Source organism: Alosa pseudoharengus, unplaced genomic scaffold (assembly GCF_046254945.1).
Source record: "Alosa pseudoharengus isolate Yale_2024_CS ecotype anadromous, Long Island Sound unplaced genomic scaffold, YU_APseudo_1.1 YU_APseudo_1.1_scf_8, whole genome shotgun sequence".
In the NCBI taxonomy this organism is placed as follows: Eukaryota; Metazoa; Chordata; class Actinopteri; order Clupeiformes; family Clupeidae; genus Alosa; species Alosa pseudoharengus.
In genome coordinates, this window is record NW_027468870.1 from 21,246,025 (window position 1) to 21,266,177 (window position 20,153).

General features: G+C 41.1%; 1 protein-coding gene across 3 annotated transcripts; it reads left to right on the plus strand.

Moving 5' to 3' along the window:
- Nucleotides 1–1,281: 1,281 nt before the first annotated feature.
- On the plus strand, nt 1,282–19,707 carry prps1a (phosphoribosyl pyrophosphate synthetase 1A). 3 transcript variants are annotated; one of them, XM_076273531.1, is made up of 8 exons: nt 1,282–1,436; nt 1,646–1,768; nt 2,786–2,975; nt 8,126–8,224; nt 16,896–17,020; nt 18,097–18,270; nt 18,456–18,615; nt 18,713–19,707. In XM_076273531.1, exons 1-8 carry the CDS (start codon nt 1,318–1,320, stop codon nt 18,803–18,805), a joined length of 1,083 nt encoding a protein of 360 aa, XP_076129646.1. In that variant the 5' UTR covers nt 1,282–1,317; the 3' UTR covers nt 18,806–19,707. The 3 variants fall into 3 exon arrangements, with proteins under 3 accessions (XP_076129646.1, XP_076129647.1, XP_076129648.1); XM_076273532.1 differs by having other exon boundaries at nt 2,786–2,969; XM_076273533.1 differs by having other exon boundaries at nt 1,349–1,436; nt 1,545–1,768.
- Nucleotides 19,708–20,153: the final 446 nt, after the last annotated feature.

Genomic DNA, 20,153 nt, shown 5'->3' on the forward strand with positions numbered 1-20,153 from the left:
CCACCTGTCTTTGTATAATATCACATTGCATTTTTCTGCTTTTTTTGCACTTCTAGTTAGACGCAAACTGCATTTTGTTGTCTTTGTACTTGTACTCTGAAAAATGACAATAAAGTTATCTAATCTAATAGTGCCAACTATTTGTGTACATTTTGCAAGTAAACTTTACTATCCAACATAAAGTACCCTTTACAACTCAAAGTAAGGGTAACTCATTTAACAGTAGTAAATACAACTTTGTTTTTAAGTAAGCTTTACTCGAGGGCATGAAGTAAACTTTACTAGTTGGAAGTAAGTAACCAGAACTTTAAAGTCTTAAGTAAGGATAACTTCTTCTAAGTAAGCATTACTTGTAGACATCAAGTAAACATAACTTGGAAGAGAAAAGTTTTGTTTACTTAACTTATTTAAGGCAACGAGTTTCCACCCTTTTTTCAAGTAACCATTACTTATTATTTTTTACAGTGTAGATAGATAGATAGATAGATAGATAGATAGATACTTTATTGATCCTCAAGGGGTTTACATGGTTGATATGGGATGGTGATTACATTTTTTACCAGATCTACTTCATAGGTGCCCCTATGTACAGAATTAATAACCCCCTGCCAGCCAATCAAAAATAGTATTTCTTGTCTCTTGAGGATACATTTCAATAATATGCCTTGTTACCATGATTATTGTGTGGGTATTTTTGTATTTCCAAATTACTAATTACTTGTATTTTAATTAAATAAATTTTTCACATCAGTATTTTGTATTTTATTTTGTTACATTTCATGAGCCAGTATTTGTAATTTGTAACAAAATAGTTTTTGATGTATTTGTGCCCACCTCTGAGTGGTGCATATGAGACTATGTCTATCTCCGTGCAACAGAGACCTCTGCTGGTTGCGTAAGGGACCAAATCATTGGGAAATATATAATATATATAATTATATCGAATATATATAATTTGGTTACAGGCTACAGCAGGTGTTGTAAAGAAAAAAGAAATCACCCAGTTAAATAAAAACAAATAAGATACATTTTTGGCCTAGTTTTTGCATGTTATTGCCAATCAATTTCTAGACGTAGGTCATTTTTGCCTGTGTTTGTGTCTTTCCATGTGCCTCAGAGTTAAAGCGATAAAGGTACATATATATATTTATAGCCTATATATTTTGAGGAAAAGGTAAACCGTGGCATTCATGTAATTCATGTAAGAAAGTAGCCTTATCATCCTCTTGTCAACAAAATGTGCGCATGACTCTTCAAGGCCTTGGTGGGCGTGGCGTCGACCGAAAAGGGGGGGGTGGTACCCTGACGCATCACTTGATGGATGTTTTGGATATGAACCAGGCAACAATCAAGGCAAGAGACACAGAGGTGTCTGATTTAACTAACCGGGGAGTTGAACCATTGACGGACCGGTCGACACACGCAGGTACACCCAGGTCAGTGTAATTTTACTATCGTTTGATAATACAGCAAGATATCAAATACCAAAGGCAGCCCTACGACCGCAATTACACATACGCATTAAGCATTCATATTTCATATAGCACGCCAAGACTGTAGTGACATCAGATAACTACTGTGTGGTGTAACAGTCAACGTTATTCACCGTGTCGTCGTCCTCCTCCTCCATCCTGGAAAAAACAAGAATGCCAAACATAAAAATATTCAGCGGTAGTTCTCATCCGGACCTGTCACAGAAAATCGCCGACCGTTTAGGACAAGAGCTGGGAAAAGTTGTCACTAAAAAATTCAGCAACCAGGAGACATGGTGAGTACCATTCTATCACGTTTGCAAGATAGCCAGTTAGCTGGCTAGTGTGATGCTTTAACATTAGCCTGCCTTGCTATGAACAACCACATGGACGAAGTGCGTGCTAGAGATGGTGGAAATAAACATTTCACGACAGACTGTGTATTGAATCTGCAAGCCAACTCTTTAAACGTTTAATCTCAAATTAGCTGTCTCAAATTCGTCATGTTTACAGTTATACCTGTGTTACCTATGATGTGTTGTCAGAAATTTACAAGGGTCAATGTAGCCTTCTACTGTAACGTTAGTTTTCACCACATTGCTACAGTGCTAGCTAGAATAATAAACACAGTAACTGTAGTACGCATATACATGTCCTAGAGCTAAAAAAAACACTTTTGTACTTATGTGGACTCCCATTATAACCTTCTTGACGTAAACTGTTAGCTCACCAGCTAGTTTAGTTTACATTTGTTGACTTGCAGAATTTGGGCGAATGCGCCAAAATAATAGTATTGGCAGTAGCAGATAAGGTATGTCATGAAAACGAAACCATTATGCTAACAAGGTCAAATTAATGCGCAGGTCGCAGGTTGACTTTTAACGAAAGCACCTATTTTATGTTCAGATTTTAGTTCAGCTCGGTAACAGGCAACGCCAGCCGAGGGGTGCATGGGGTAGACATATGTGAAAGATAATTCTAATAATAGCCACCCATCTACCATGAAAGCGCTCTCTCTCTCTCTGTCTCTCTCTGTGCGTGTTTGCGGTTACTGCTGTGTAACTCAACACATTTAACATTTATGTACAGCCCTCCAAATGAACTAAACAGCAGTGTGAATCTCTGTTAACTTTGCTTAAGGGTGGTGCATTTTTCAGAGGCAGATATATTGTAAACTTGCATTTCAGAGTTTTGTTCTGTTTGTTTGTGTGTGAGGGGGGGGGTCTGTATTTGTGTGTGTGTATGTGTGCATGTGTGTGTATGTGTTTGCATGTGTGTGTATATGCTCAAGTGTATATATTCATTGTGCTCAGTGTGGAGATTGGCGAGAGTGTCCGTGGCGAGGACGTGTACATTGTGCAGAGCGGCTGTGGCGAAATAAACGACAACCTGATGGAGTTGCTCATCATGATCAATGCGTGTAAGATTGCCTCCGCATCTCGAGTCACAGCAGTCATCCCTTGTTTCCCTTATGCCCGACAAGACAAGAAGGACAAGGTGGGGGTGAGGAAATCATGCTTTGCTTCTACTCTAACACGCATGGCATTCATGCGCTCATGTAGTGCTTGGATGAACACATACATACATATTACACTCATGCATACATTACATACATAAACAGATACATATATTACATATACATACATACATACATACATACATACACAAACACAAACACTGCATTCCTGCCTCCCTATGAGCCCTATTTGCGTGGTTCAGGGACCAGGGCTTGTGTGCTGTCAAAACATTATATCTCTAATATCTAGACCACTATTTTGAGCTTGAGGTAAGGTTGCCATTGTTAACTTCAGAGACACATCTATACATTGCACCGGAAGTATAACAGAAAAGCTGTCAGTGTAAGTGCATCACCCAAATTAAGAATTTTACCCTGAGGCTGAGAATGTCCACCAGATCAGCAAATTAGCCTTTGAAGCCAAAACATTTTAAGGGGTTCAGAACAAACATTTCTCATTGTCCGGAAAAATAATGTTATCACAATGTTATTATTATTACTATTCCCCCTGTTACAGATCACACTGTTACAACTATTCTGGGGCGCATTTCTCAAAACCATAGTTGCTAACTTTGTTGGTTGTAATGCAATTTCCCATTCTCAACCAACTAAGTTGCTAACAGGTTAGCAACTATGGTTTTGGGAAACGCACCCCTGTACAACTGTTCATGTTGTTATTATCATGTAAAAGGTATGAATGTGAAGGGTGTTGTGGTTATAAAGGACAAACCCCAGCTAAACAATGCCATCGAAACATTTGGAAACCCCTTTCTTACTCTGACCACTATATTGGTTTATTCAAAGATGCATTTTAACTCCCTAAACTTGGATCAATTACAGATTCTTAGATTCAGGGTAAACTTTGAACAGGGAGTTCCTCCATTCCGTCAGTATGCTTGTTTGGATCTGTTGCATGTGTTTATTCTGCTGTGGGAAGTGCATTGACTTTTATTGGCCAGTTTTTTCTGCATGTTGGGCATCATTTAAATTTAGCATTTTAAATACCTTGTAGGAATGTGTATATTAGGTTGCAGCTACTTTGGAGATATACTTTGGAATTTGTTAGTGGACGAGTTGAATGTTAGGTTCCATACCCCAATTGGGTAATATTGGCCAGGACCATATTATCAGGAGTATGTATGCATGCATAGTCACACACACACTTACACTCAGCCACATGTGCGTGTGTGTGTGTAATGGGCTGTTACAATTTGTTGCAATGTGAAGTTACGAGTAAAAACAAGTCTTTCATTTGGGTGTCAGTGACTGTCATAGCCAAAGGTACAGTCCTACTTCTTGCTCTATCTGTTTAAGCCCCTCATGAAACATTTCCCCTGTCTCATCTCATAACATTTGAGTTCCATCCACCATTATTTTCACCTGCGGTAACGTTTGTCATCCTAAGGTCATCATAATCCATGACTTCTCAGCCTCTCTTTAGTACCTCAGTACCCCCACCCAGTGCCCCTATGCCCTGACCCCAACACGCCCTTCTCACGCTCACAGAACAGTTTCAGGGGCCCCTAATTAATTTGCCGTGCAAAGTGCAAAGCCTTAGCCTGACGAGCCAGACCCACATTAAAATGTAGGGTTTGGGCACTCACCGTTCGCAGTGCTCAGTCCGAGGGGCGGGATAATCAGTTGTCTTTCAAATTCCCTCTGCACGCAATAGGACATCGGCAGCGCTATGAGTCCCATGCGTTTCCCACCAGCGGAGCTAGTTGGCTAGTTCAAACGTTTGCCAAGTTAATAAAAGCTTAACTCGTGTCACACTGTTCGCCAACAGCAACATCTATCTTATTTGTTTTCAAGTAGCAGGGAATTCAAGCCAAACCGTTGCAGCTCTGCCATCAATCATTATGTTAAGCCCACCTAACGACTCTATACACGATTTCATTGGCCTGATTGAGTTTCGATTTCTGGAGCTCACAAGCCAACGGAGAGTTGCTAGACTAGCCCTGGCAGCAAATGTAATCTGCCGCTAGGGGCGTGTCTAGATTTCTAGGCTAGCAAAGCCTGTCAGCAAGCAAAGTTCTCGCGCATGAAGTACAGTTACCGTGTAGCACATGTGGGAGCACTGGGCTGACTCTCAATGTGCCACTTCAGTGTCTTGGACATGTTGTCCAACTTGCAAATAGACCTTGTCTAGTTATTAAATTGTTAGTTAGATGTAAGGCGGGGATCACAGTAGCCAGCGGCAAGCATAATGCTCAGACCATAATTAGTTCTATCTCGTTCCTATGGTAACACAAACTGACAATTGAATATGCTCGCGTTGCGCTTTGAAAGTTAAATAGTATATATAAGTATATATACTCTTTTGATCCCGTGAGGGAAATTTGGTCTCTGCATTTATCCCAATCCGTGAATTAGTGAAACACACTCAGCACACAGTGAACACACAGTGAGGTGAAGCACACACTAATCCCGGCGCAGTGAGCTGCCTGCAACAACAGCGGCGCTCGGGGAGCAGTGAGGGGTTAGGTGCCTTGCTCAAGGGCACTTCAGCCGTGCCTACTGGTCGGGGTTTGAACCGGAAACCCTCCAGTTACAAGTCCGAATCGCTAACCAGTAGGCCACAGCTGCCCAAAGAGTTGAACCAAGTTCAACACTCAGCTTGTTCAACACTAGCGTTACGCCAGCGTTGCCACTGTTCCGCTGCCGAACCATAGAGAACAATAGGCAACCTGCCGCTTGACACTGGCTAATGTGATCCCCGCCTAAGACTTTGCACTTTGCCCATCAATCAAATTAGGGTCCCAGAAGGTAATTTGTCCAAAGTTTCAAAATGGTGGAAAGCTGGTGAAAATGGAACTGAAGAGTGTACGGATGGACACCAGCACTAGGGTTGTGCTCTTCAAACAAGCCATGGGCATGGAGGATGGATATGAATATGTGGTCCTAATGATTGCTTTAAGATGGTCAGTTTCCTTTATTCTTCATTGTGCTCCCCATGCACATTACTATCAGAGCCTTTAATTGTTGTGGTTATGGCTCAGGACAGGAGCTTGCATACAGTAGATATGAGATTTCTAAATCTATGTGCATTAAACTTTGGGCTAAATGTGTCCACATGGGCACAGAAAAGCACAGCAAACACTGTGAATTGACTATTATTCCTCTTAATATCCACAAATCCTTTATTTTACTCTTGACGGATAAAACTGTGACGACACAAAGGTAGTAAGTAGTCTTGTTATCTCTTCTACTTGTTATGTCTTTGTGGACGAAAGCAGAGAATGTCTAATAAGGGGAGAACCTCCACTCTCGGGAAACTTCCAGTTTCTTAACTGGTTGCAGTTCCTGTTCTGGTTCCACATGAGGGCGCTCACGAATAAGTGCAGAATGAATGGAGGTCTGTGGAGCTGTACCCCTCGAAATCCACTTTTCTCGAGATATAATTTTTTGTCTAGAAATTTGAATGTTGCATTCGAAAGAGGGGGCAAAGAAAATACACACTGCTGAGTATTATATTTTTGAGTCACTAATTTGTTCTAAAAAGCCTTTCAAACGTGTCAATGACGTCATTCATTAGCAGAAAGCTAGTGTGTTGTGGGCAACAACGACCCAACCTGTAAGAAATCGAAAGGATGTAAATACTCGTTCATTCAGCTTTTGACCTATAATCCATATTGAGCTTGCAGAAACTACAATCACATCTTTCTGGTGAAAGAGACAAATTTAGCCGTCTAGTTCCATAGACCCCCATTGTTTTTGCACTTATTCGTGATCGCCCCTAGCGGAACTGCAACAGATTGCAGGTACAATGGAGTGAACCTCCATGGCTCTCCGTAAACAGGCTCTGACGAAAGCTTTTTTTGAATGATATCCTTCCTGGGTCAGAGTTCAGCAGAGGTCAAATTGCTACACAAATATTGACTGTGATGTCAAATCTTGTTTTTTGAAAAATCTCCATGATTAAACCATCAGTTCAATAATTATTAGTCAGTCAACAAGGTATGACTTGCTTGGTCAGCTAGATAACAAGTGAGATTTATTTTGGACATTAGGTCTGGTACCATACAACCAAGCAAGGGAAATGTAACTCTCTGAATGATATTTCTGGACATTTCTTCAATGCGTATGATTTATTCATGATTCAGTGTATTTCACTCATTAATGGCTGAGACAAGACACATCCCTGAGCTGTCTGATGAGTATATATCTGACACAGCGTAACGTGAGGTGGACATGTCAATTGCATTGAGCATTGCCCAGCAGATTTCTTGTGCATTTGGCTGATGTTACTACTTCTTGTTACTACTACTTGTTACTATTAGAGTATTGTATAATAATAGTCTTCCTGGTGACTGTACGAAATCAGTACTGGGCCATAATGTGATGTAACATTAACGCTAAGCCATTGTCATTAGAATTAAATTCATTGTGTTGGGTACGATTGAAAAAGCCTGAAGTTTTACACCTCTGCATCTGTATGTATAGCATCTGGGGCTGTTGGTGGAGAGATGCACTTTGCAAGAGGACCACTTTCAGCAAATAAGAGAAGGATCTGCTGATGTTGTTATCAGACCACCGTCTTCACCGTTAGCAGACCAAACCGTTTTAGACCAAACATCTCTCACAGCACTTTTGGAAAGCAGTTTCACCTCGTTCAGCAGCAAAAGCATGGAGAAGTTATCTCTGTCATCCACGTCCACTCACACCCACATTAGTCTTATCACAGTCACATTAACCCCAAACATGAGGGCTAGTATAGGGGAGAAAGGAGTCTTAAAGCTGCTGTTTGGGAGTTATGTTGTCAAAAAATATGTGCTATAATAAATGTATACTATATCTGTTAGTTGTCAAAAATTATATATAATAATTATATAATAATAATGTAATATATAATAATTATATATATATATATATATATATATATATATATATATATATATATATATATATATACTGTATAATTATTATATATATTGCATAATATACATGGAACAGAATTTCCTCTTGTATGCATATTCTTTTCACTTCATTTGCCATTTTACTGGTACATAAAATGCTCAGGAATTTGAGCATTTAAAATTCTTACGATATGTCAGTATTTTTGACCACAGAAACTACAAACAGCACCAATGAAAAGGAAATGCTCTAACTTCTTTTATGTCTCTTTGTCCTGTTGTAGAGCCGCGCTCCAATCTCAGCTAAGCTGGTGGCCAACATGCTGTCTGTGTCTGGAGCAGATCATATCATAACCATGGACCTACATGCATCACAGATACAGGTATCATATGAACTGACCATATCATAACCATGGATCTAGACACATCGCTGATACATCATATGAACTGACCATATAATAACCATGGACCTGCACGCATCATAGATACAGTTACCATATTAACTGCATCAACTCTACAGTAGACCTGATAAAAAATCAGTCTTGTGCTACATTGCAGAGACCACTGAATATTTTATCACTAGAATATATACCGGTAAATTCAGGTTCAACTGTTCAACAATGGCCAACTATATCCTGTCAGTTCTCCCTAATGAAAAGGGGCGTTGTATTAGCATTTTTATCATTCATCATGAATCAATTGAAATAAAAGTTGCCAGTTCATATGTGGTTGTTTATAATAATAATATTAGTAATAATGATAATAGCAATAATCAGTGATTAAGGTAACCTCAAAAAATAACAAACTGTACAGAAACAAGAAGGGGATGTAAAATACCAGTTAGAGGAAACAAAAGAGAGTAAATAAAAATACAGTAAATTAAACAAATAAAATAAATAAAATAACGAAACAAAAAAATGAATATGCAGATACATAGAATCTCACTCACTTATGAAGGAAGGTGATTTAATTTTAAAAAGGCTAGATTTAGTGCTTGATTTAAAAACCGACATTGATGGAGCAGATCTAATATTGTTCCGGAGCTTGGGTGCTCTGAATGTCGAGGCACAACGACTCTACTGATTGATCTGATTTAGGAAATGTTTCAAACATTGTAAACTTGATGATTGTGGTGGTCTGACACAAGTAGGTGTTTTATTATAACATAGTTAAGATCTAAAACAAGGGAAAAGACTAAGGGCCCTATCATGACATTCTAAAGTGCATCGTCACTCGTCAAAAGTCTATTCAAATTTAGTAGGATGTCCAGTTCACATTGGGAGGGGTTTCGTTATCAAAAGTGGAGTGCATGGCGCAACAAGGTGTTCCTAGGTTTTTTAATCAGTCATATCGGTGTGTTTGGGACGTAACATCATTTCAAACCAATGAGAATGACATCTGTGACCCATTGACTGAAAATGGGTTACTACCGAAAACATAGGCTGGAAAAAGCAACACTTACCCTAATGTTGCTCAAATGACTGAATAAAACAACATTTATCCTGCAGAGGAGTTGCTTATATCTCGTGACAGTGCGTCTTCAGCTGTGCTCCATACGTGTCTCTCGCCTCTCCCCTAATCACTTTTAACCGTCATTACCAATTTGCAAATGATGGTGAATAACTGATCATCATGAGATGTACAGTATTTCGTAATATCTTTATTCTAATTATGTTTCCCATTGTAATCGTGCAATTTGTAATGCTTTGCATGGACGTGCGCTGGTGTGCGTTCATGAATGATAGAAGGATGGTGGGTGCACCTGCCAATATGACTGTTGACATGCGCTCTTAAAATAGCATATGAACAACTCGCCATTGACTTCTGACCAGGTTTAGGTGGTGTATGATAGCGATTTTTAGACAACGCGCCAGGCCCCTCCCTAGGTTGTTAATTGCCACACCCCCGGTCACAATGTTTAAAAAATAAATGTGCAAAATACCGAATTCAACTTTGCGCGGGTAAAAAGCGAACTTTACGCCATGCGCTGGTGCCCAAAATACAGCCCTATCTTGCACTTTAGCGCAATTGACTTTGCGCATATCGCTTTGTGGGCGGATCTTGGGCGCTGTTTCTATTTTACCGGCGGCATAATGACTGTTGCGCCTGACGCAAATTTAAAATGGGGTGGTCTGTAGTAGCTACATTATTCACGGGTGTGGTTTGGGCGTAACGTGCAATAAACCAATCAGAGCGTCATCTCACATTCCCTTTAACAACAGGCACGCTTGTTCCATAGCGGATTGCTATTATGATGGCGGATTTGCCAGGCGCAGCCAGGAACGGTTCACAGCGCTATAGTCAGTTGGGAACAGTTTGCTATTGATTTTCCCTCTTGACAGAAATGTAACTTTCCAATGTTTTCGGATCACTCTCATTGAATCACGAGGTTATGAATGCATGGTGATATTTTTGCAATGTAATCTAACATTACCTCACTATAGACAATGCAGATCTGTCAGATAAGCTCTCCTCTCCCGTGCTGCTGCTGGGGCATTTGGGTTAAATGGTACGGCATGCAGTTCAACATCACGTCTCATTAAGTCCTCTAATATTTCCTAATTTATGTCATCAACACATCCGTGATTCGTGGAAATGTGTTCGCTAGATTTATACCTGTTTTTTCACATCGGACACCACACTGATTTCCCTCGTGTAGCAATATTTGTCCTTGTAATTATGTATGGTTTGGAGAAATGGGAACGGCGTCGTATAGATGAGAGAAGCAAAGTGCATTGCGCAACACAGGAGCCCAAGCAAGCGCTCCTGCAGGTGTAAGCTACGGCTGTACCTTACCAACAGGCAACTCAACAACGATAAACAGTTTCCAAGTTGACCTAACTTTCCAACTCTGCACAGTATCCCATTAACTGCATGACAGTAGGCTATTTACAATATTTATTTTATGTAGAGTTTATAAACACGTTATCATCAACTAAATGCACGCACAACTTTTGTTTGAGCAGGAGAGAGAATAACAATGAATGGACGCAGCAACTACAGAAATTGTAGCCAAGGCTACTTGCTGCTTTCTTTTACTGTCTATGGTTGCTGGTTAACAGCACATAATAAGCTTATTTAAGCAAATTCACAAACTCAAGACTTCAAGGCCATCATGGATATTAAACGTTTTTTGAAAACAACGAAAGGATGGAGGGAACATAGCAAAGTTTGGAGTTATTTCAGATGGGCTACAACAAGGTAGGCAAAATTGTGGTGCTTGTCAAAACCTTAGCGCAGCTGGAATAATGCTGTATAATAATAGGCTGATGTTAAAGCGCACACGATGTTTAAAGCCATACACAATGGTAAATTGGAACAAAACTAAAGGTAACTTTAGCCTTTATAGGGCTGTATAAAGTTGTCCAAATGAATAGGTCGTAATTAGGCGTTGTTATAAAGATATTGCATGTAGATGTACTATATAGGCTACTAAATCTTTAGTTGATCAATGCACGAACAAAACCGGGAAACGGACAAATATTATCAAGGCTTTGAATGTTTCCATCTGTGCACAGGGTGTCTGTAGATCGGTGTGCATAGCATTAGTTTCTGCAGGCCTGTGGCCATGCATGCAAATAGCAACTGAATTTGCGCCATCCACTGACTTTACACCAGGAGGTTCCTGGTCTGTGGCGGAATCGTTTTCTGAAACTGCTAAATATTAACAGGGACCGTTTGCACCGGAACACGCCCCCTCTTTTTGCTGAAACGCCCCGTGGGCGCACATGTACCTGTGGAGGGAAAATTCCAATATGCGCTGACTGCAAAATAGGAAAGACAAATGCGCGAGTATACAAAGTCAATTTGTATAAATCTTTCTAAAGTATGCCCATGGTTGTGAGTTGAACCCAACACATGCTGCATCAAATTAAAAGACACAGTCTTACTTCAGATTAAGTCCCTTGGCTTAGATTAAGTTCCCTTGGCTTAGATCTTAACAATGTTAACAAACAATATTGGTGTCAGACCACTACTGTATCATCTTTGACACTGTGCTCTCGGTTGCTACTCTCCCTGTTGTATTTTCTACAATTTAATTCTGTCAAAACAGAAGTCCTTTTTATTTGGCACTGAAAATGCAACTGAGAAACAATTCGTAGAGTTGTCAACATGGATTTTAAAATCTCAGACAATTATAGTCTTATCATAGTTTAAAATGACAGAAGATAGAAATTCAGAGAATGGTGATAAATATGCAGCAGTGTTTAGGGGGTTAGATAAACAACCATGCAGAGCACTGGGACATCACAAAAAACCTCAGAAGTTGTCTACAGAAGAACTAAAGAAGCTGTAATCGGGAGCTTACAGCTCCCCTTATTATGACCGCCGCGCAGCGAAGCGCCGCGCAGGTTTAGTCAGATTTTTTTTTTTTTTTTTTTTTTTTTTCGCATGTCCAAATTTGAAAGACCGGGGTAGACGAAACTTGGTGGGCATGTAACCCCATATGGATAGCATGGAACCATCGTTTTTCGTTTTGATCTGTAGCCCCCCCGCTGGACTGCACCCCCCGAAAGGAGGGTAGGGCAGACACAGTTTTCTGTGAATATCTCGAGAACCGTAAGGTTTAGGAGGACCATTTTTTTTTTGTATGTTGATCTCAAGGTGCCATGTCAACCCATTCCATAACCACTCATTTCATGTATAGCGCCACCTAGTTAAACACAAAAAAGTAAAAATGAGGTGTTGTAATCGCAGGTATCTGTGACCTAACATAGTCAAAACTGCACGAAATTGGAAGTGTAGGATCATTATGACACCCTCTGAATGCACGCCAAGTTTCGTGGAATTCCGTTCATTGGGGGCCACACAATAAATTAATTTATGTTACTATACACCAACTGGCCTGTAGGTGGCCGGAGACAGTTTTCTGTGAATATCTCGAGAACCGTAGGGCCTAGGAGGTCCACCTTTTTTATGTATGTTGGTCTTAAGGGGGCATGTCAACCCATCCCATTACCACTTATTTCATGTATAGCGCCACCTAGTTAAAAATTAAAAAGCAAAACATTTGGTGTTTTCATCACAATATCTCTGGCTGACATGGTCAAAATTGCACGAAATTGAAAGTGTAGGATCATTATGACACCCTCCGAATGCATGCCAAGTTTTGTGAACTTTCGTTCATGGGGGGCCTTACAATAAAATAATTTATGTGTACATTTAGTGACCGTACACCAACAAGGATTCCCGGGACACTGAAAGACCGGGGTACACGAAACTTGGTGGGCATGTAACCCCACATGGATAGCATGGAACCATCGTTTTTGTTTTGATCTGTAGCCCCCCCGCTGTACTGGACCCCCCGAAAGGAGGGTAGGGCAGACACAGTTTTCTGTGAATATCTTGAGAACCGTAGGGCCTAGGATGACCAATTTTTTCCGTATGTTTGCCTCCAGGGGTCATGTTAACCCATTCCATGTGCACACATGTGCATAAACAGATACACACGCACACACATACATTCACAGTAATTATACGTATGACACATACTCACACAGTAGACATATGTACGCATGCATGCACATGCACAAACACACATATGCAGGCAAACACACAAGCACGCACACACACACACACACACACACACCCACACACATAAACATAAACGTGTACACGCACACATGCACACAATTCAAGAATTTCTCAGAATTATGAACAGGCAAGATGGGGGTGGGGTTGTATAAAATTAATTTTACATGTGAAATCTACTGTTTTGGTACTTGTTGTCTAGCAGATACCAGTGAGAATTGAGTGTGGCTAATGCAATTTAGTGAGACAGTTAGAATCATATAGGCCTTTCAGCGTGATTTATTTTTGTGGAAAAAATGTGCTGGACTGGGCGGCGGTCATATTTTGTACCGCTCTGCGGTACATCTAGTTATACTATGCTCACCCATTTTTAACCAGGTCTTAGTTAAAAATCAAGGTTTGTAGAATAAACAGAAATATAGCTGCAAGCAGCAATGAGGGGGCCAAGCAGAATAGGCCGGAGTAGCCACGGCGACAAGATAGAACTCAGCAGACACCCGCGATCAACACTTTGTGTCACATCAAAACATAGCTGATTTTGTAGGGCTGAAACAGGGCTGAGTATTGCCACCACCTCCGCCAGCCAGCCCCCCTCACCTAATCACCCCTGCACGTCCCACCCCGTCCTGCCCCGCCCTTGCATGCACGCACGCATTAGAATGAACTGGATGGAACATGTTGTCATCAGTTTCACATCAAAAAGTAAAAGATCAATAAAACACATCAGCAACTACAGATCAAAATGCAATATTGCTAAATGCAGCACCCCCTACAGGTCAAAGGTCACCAAAGTTTTTGAGCGTCCTCCTAATGGGGTCATGAATCCATGTAGTAAGTTTGGTTATGATACATGGCAGGGTTGCTGAGATATGAGATCACTTCCTGTTTGGCGGCTTCGCCACCAATTTCGATTGGCTGTTACGGGCGAATGCTTTTGTCAATTGTTCCAGAAAGCAATATATTGATAGGTTATGGTCTGAAGATGGTCTCTGCCAATTTTGGTGAGGATCCGCTAAAATTTGTGATCTGTGAAAACTTGTACGTGTTTTTGATCTAATCCAATATGGCGGCCGAATCAATTACAATGACATCACAAGTTGACATGGGTCGGCCTAAGGAGCTCCAACAGTATTACCAGACACCACTAGTGCGTTTTAATTCTAAGCACAACAGCAGCTACAGGCCAAAAGGCATGTTTCTTAATTACAGCGCCCCCTAGAGGTCAAAGGTCACCAGATTTCTTGAGTGTCCCCCTGATTGGGTCCTGAGTCCATATACTAAGTTTGGTTATGATGGATCAATGGGTTGCTGAGATATGAGCTCACTTCCTGTTTGGCGGCTTCGCCGCAAATTTTGATTGGCTGTTACGGGCGAACGGTTTTAGTTCCGAAGACGAAAAGGAGTATCTTTTGTGAGGCTTGGTCTAAAGATCATGTGTGTCAGGTTTGGTGTCGATTGGACAAAATTTGTGACCTGTGAAAACTTTTAAGTGTTTTTGATTAAATCCAAAATGGCGGAAAATCCATCATGGCGGAAAATGACGTCATAGGGTGCGTTGAACTCGGCTTGGTCCAAGGATTCCAACGATACCTCATTTTTGACAATCGGGCATATGGGTCAAAAGTTATGTGCGTGAACGCATGTCTAACTTTGGCCTGTTGGTGGCGCTAGAGTGCTCAAGGTGCTGACATGAAACTTGGTGAAATTAAACATGGGACTGTCCCCAATCGGTGTGCCAAATTTCACAACTTTTTACCAGACGGTTCTATGGGCTGCCATAGACTCCCATTCGGGAAGAAAGATGTTAAATAATAAATATAGCTGCAAGCAGCAATGAGGGGGCCAAGCAGAATAGGCCGGAGTAGCTACGGCGACAAGATAGAACTCAGCAGGCACCCGTGATCAACACTTTCAAAAACTTTCACATCAAAACATAACTGACTTTGTAGGGCTGAAACAGGGCTGAGTATTGCCGCTGCCGCTGCCGCCTCCGCCAGCCAGCCCCCCCACCTAATCACCCCTGCCCGTCCCACCCCGTTCCGTCCCGCCCCGCTGTTGCACGCACGCATTAGAATGAACTGGATGGAACATGTTGTCATCAGTTTCACATCAAAAAATAAAAGATTGATAAAACACATCAGCAACTACAGATCAAAAGTCAATTGCTAATTGCAGCACCCCCTACAGGTCAAAGGTCACCAATTTTTTTGAGCGACCTCCTAATGTGGTCATGAATCCATGTAGTAAGTTTGGTTATGATACATGGCAGGGTTGCTGAGATATGAGCTCACTTCCTGTTTGGCGGCTTCGCCGCAAATTTCGATTGGCTGTTACAGCCGAATGCTTCTGTCAATTGGTCCAGAAAGCAATGCACTGATAAGGCATGGTCTGAAGATGGTCTCTGCCAATTTTGGTAAGGATCCGCTGAAATTTGTGCCCTGCGATAACTTGTACGTGTTTTTGATGAAATCCAATATGGCGGCCGAATCAATTACAATGACATCACAAATTGGCTTGAGTCGGCCTAAGGACCTCAAACAGTATTACCAGACACCACTAGTGCGTTTTAATTCTAAGCACATCAGCAGCTACAGGCCAAAAAGCATGTTTCTTTATTACAGCGCCCCCTAGAGGTCAAAGGTCACCATATTTCTTGAGCTTCCCCCTGATGGGGTTCTGAGTCCATGTACTAAGTTTGGTTATGATATATGCATGGGTTGCTGAAATATGAGCTCACTTCCTGTTTGGCGGCTTCGCCGCATATTTCGATTGGCTGTTACGGGCGAACGGTTTGAGTTCCGAAGACGAAAAGGAGTATCTTTTGTGAGGCTTGGGCTGAAGATCATGTGTGTCAAGTTTGGTGACGATCGGACAAAATTTGTAACCTGTGAAAACTTTTTAGTGTTTTTGATTAAATCCAAAATGGCGGAAAATCCATCATGGCGGAAAATGACGTCATAGGGTTCGTTGAACTCGGCTTGGTCCAAGGATTCCAACGATATCTCATTTTTGACAATCGGCCATACGGGTCAAAAGTTACATGCGTGAACGCATGTCCAACTTTGGCCTGTTGGTGGCGCTAGAGCGCTCAAGGTGCCGGTATGAAATTTGGTGAAATTATTCATGAGACTGTCCTCAATCAGTGTGCCAAATTTCACAACTTTTCACCAGACGGTTCTATGGGCTGCCATAGACTCCAATGGCGGAGGAAAGATGTTAAATAATAATAATAAGAAATCATAGAAACACAATGGGTGCCTTCGCAGCTTCGCTGCTTGGCCCCCAATAAGAAATCATAGAAACACAATGGGTGCCTTCGCAGCTTCGCTGCTTGGCCCCCAATAAATAAAAAGTGAATGTCTTACTAGATAGAGATATTACGTTGACTAGTGCCATTTTTAAGTAATGCCGAGTTTGTGAATATTTGTTGGGAGCTGAAGTGTGAAGGTCTAAGTTGTCACATTATTATTTTTTTGTTTATGAAATAATCTGTGATTTTCTGTGTGTGTGTGTGTGGTTTAGGGCTTCTTCGACATCCCTGTGGATAACCTGTATGCTGAGCCTGCAGTGCTGAAGTGGATCATGGAGAACATACACGAGTGGAAGAATTGCATCATCGTCTCTCCTGACGCCGGGGGTGCCAAGAGGTACTCAGTCCATGCCCAGACATTTAGCCAGAGCCAGTGAAGGTTAGGCACACAGTTGGGTGTGTTAGTTTGTACCCTCTAATCTGACGTGGAAGAACTGCATTATTCAGGCTGCTCGTACAAGTCTATAGAAAATACGTCCAGATCAGGAAAAGAATGGCGATTTTTGGTGAAACTCTTGAAAAAGTCTTAAAAAATGATAATTTTGGAAAAGTCTGGATAGAATTTGGAATGTTTCTTTTAGAAAAGGCTACCCATGCAAGAGGAGCCAAAAGATCCTACAGTGAAGGTTAGGTGCACCGCGTTTCAGTGGCACTCTTCAACTCGACATGGAAGAACAGCATTATTGATTCCAATACAGTAAGTGCTAACCTAAGAAATGTCATCATAGTTTCTCAGTGACACGGCAGAGATAAATAGCACTGAGATCCATTTCTCTCCCTTGCTGACATGCTCTTACTGAAACAAAGTGAGACAGGGGGAAAAAAACAGAATCTCATTAATTCTAGTGTTAGCACCTCCCTATACAGCAGCAGTCCTCCTGGAGGATACAAACAAAGGCTTGTGTCTTTAATTGAGTCAGGACAGATTGGCAGGAAATGAGTGGTAGAGAGATAAGGGAGTAGGATTGTGAATTGACTGTCCACTTCAACCTGAATGTGTTATGCATGCTGCTCCTTGTGTCACAGTTGCCCCCTGGTATGCTGTTTTTTTACGCTGATTGTTGAAGTGTGTTATGATAACAGTAGTTTACACGTGGTATTATCTCATCTTTGGACACTGATTTATTTGCAGTGCAAAGTGCAAAAAAAAGAGCAAGCAAAGTTCTCACGCATGAAATAGAGCTATCATGTGGCGTATGGAAGCATTGAACTGACTCATCAATGTTTGCTTCAGTGTCTTGCCCATGATGGCAAACTAGCAAAGTGATTTTGTCAAGTTGATAAATTAACTTTAGTTAGACTTTGCACTTCAAATTAGGGGCCTGAGGTTTTCTCGTTGTCATGTCATGTCATGAGAGACACATTCACACACATATGTCAATCTGGTCTTGCTTGTTGGTTTTGTGTCATCAGGGTAACATCTATAGCTGATCGACTCAATGTGGACTTTGCCCTCATCCATAAGGAAAGGAAGAAGGCCAACGAGGTCGACCGCATGGTGCTTGTTGGAGATGTGAAAGACAGAGTAGCCATTTTGGTGGACGATATGGCTGACACCTGTGGCACAATATGCCATGCAGCGGAGAAGTGAGTTCAAACATTGTGCTAACTAGAAATTATTTTTTTGCGTCTGTATACCTATCCTTGTGTGTGTGTGTGTGTGTGTATTGTAGTACATGTACTCTATGAGTATTCTGAAGGAGTATTATTCTGAAGGAGTAATATGCATAATTTGATAGCTAAATGTGGGTTGTAATTGTTTAATCTTTCAGATTGGTGTCAGCAGGAGCCACTAAAGTTTATGCCATCTTGACGCATGGCATATTCTCCGGCCCTGCCATCTCCAGAGTGAACAACGCCAGCTTTGAGGCCGTGGTGGTCACTAACACCATCCCCCAGGAGGACAAGATGAAACACTGCAGCAAAATACAGGTGAGGAATTGGCTGTTGGAGCGGTTGAAGAACTCGGTGAAAACACTAACTGGAATGATGTGAATTTCACATTTCTTCTCTCTCTCTTTTTATTAAGGTGATTGATATCTCAATGATTTTGGCTGAAGCAATCAGACGAACACACAACGGAGAGTCTGTTTCCTACTTATTCAGCCACGTTCCATTGTAATACCCACCATTCGCCTCCTACACACACACACACACACACACACACACACACACACACACACACACACAGTACATATAAACATTCATGTGTACTTCACATGGGTACTCCAATGGCCTATGGACTCCTACGCTGTCCACTATGCTGTCCACTCCCACACTGTCATAATGCCATTTATATCCACATTGTAGTGATTTGATGCTGCCAGTTTGGTTGCCTTGACAACTTGTTACAAATATGTTTGTTATGTGATGACTACACAAGTGTTTGTTTACGCAACAACAGTCAGGGATTTGACCCTGGGGACTGGAAACCAAGGAGGACAAGGAAAGTGAGGAAATGCTTCCACAGCCTCTGTGGCTGCCAAAAAAAAGAGGGAACTCTTGTTAGTTTTTGTTATATATTTGACTTTTCTCCCTCTCTAGATTTAGGATGTTGTTAATGTTGTGGCTTATGTTTTTATTGTGTATATTTTTGGTTGCATAGCTGTGAGTTTTGTCTGTTGCTGCTTAAAGACAGTGCAGCCTTTCTCTCTGCATGAAGCTGCACCAGTCACTCGGTACAAGTGTCTTCAAAGACAAACTGGATATGTGACAGCTGGAGACTTAACATTGTTTATCAAACAAAGTTTCCAATCTATTTTGCCATCGCTTGTGTGATTCAGCCAACTAACACACCACATACAATACGAATATATGATATAGACTAGATTACATACATGTTATTTTAAATCACGCAGCCATTGTCTGGATGCATGTTTCCTTATTTTTTATGAGAGAAGAAGAAGCCGGTTGCCTTAAAGCGGAGAAGAGGTTGTCTCTTCCGAGGGTGGGAGAGATCACTCCTCTCCATCTGGAGAGCTACAGTATGTGTGTGAATAAATCATCTCAAGGTTTTCAACTCTACGCTGTGTGTCTCCTGTTCTTCCCTCTTTACTTCAAGTTATTATTATGATTTCTGGAAAGAGGAAGAGTTATGAATCATTTGTAAAGCATCCCTCTCTTCTGATATTGAGGGTGTCTGGTCCAGACAAAATAGTGGATATGGTGTCAGCATTACTATAATTTATTTAATTCCAAAATGCTATAGCTAAGTTTTTAAAAAACGTTAAAAAGTCTGGCTATTTCGTCTAAGTCTGGTGTATTTCAGGTAATATCAATCAAATAACAATACCCTATTACAGTTCTACTGAAATAACTTGGAAAACAAAATGTAAAAAAATGATTTATGAAAATTCATTAAAATAGTGGATATGGCATTTTGAAACCAAACTCTTCATTTATAGCATGGTAGTCGGGTCAGACAAAGTCTATGATGCTAGATGGCAACAAGGCGTGTGGTATGGATGATA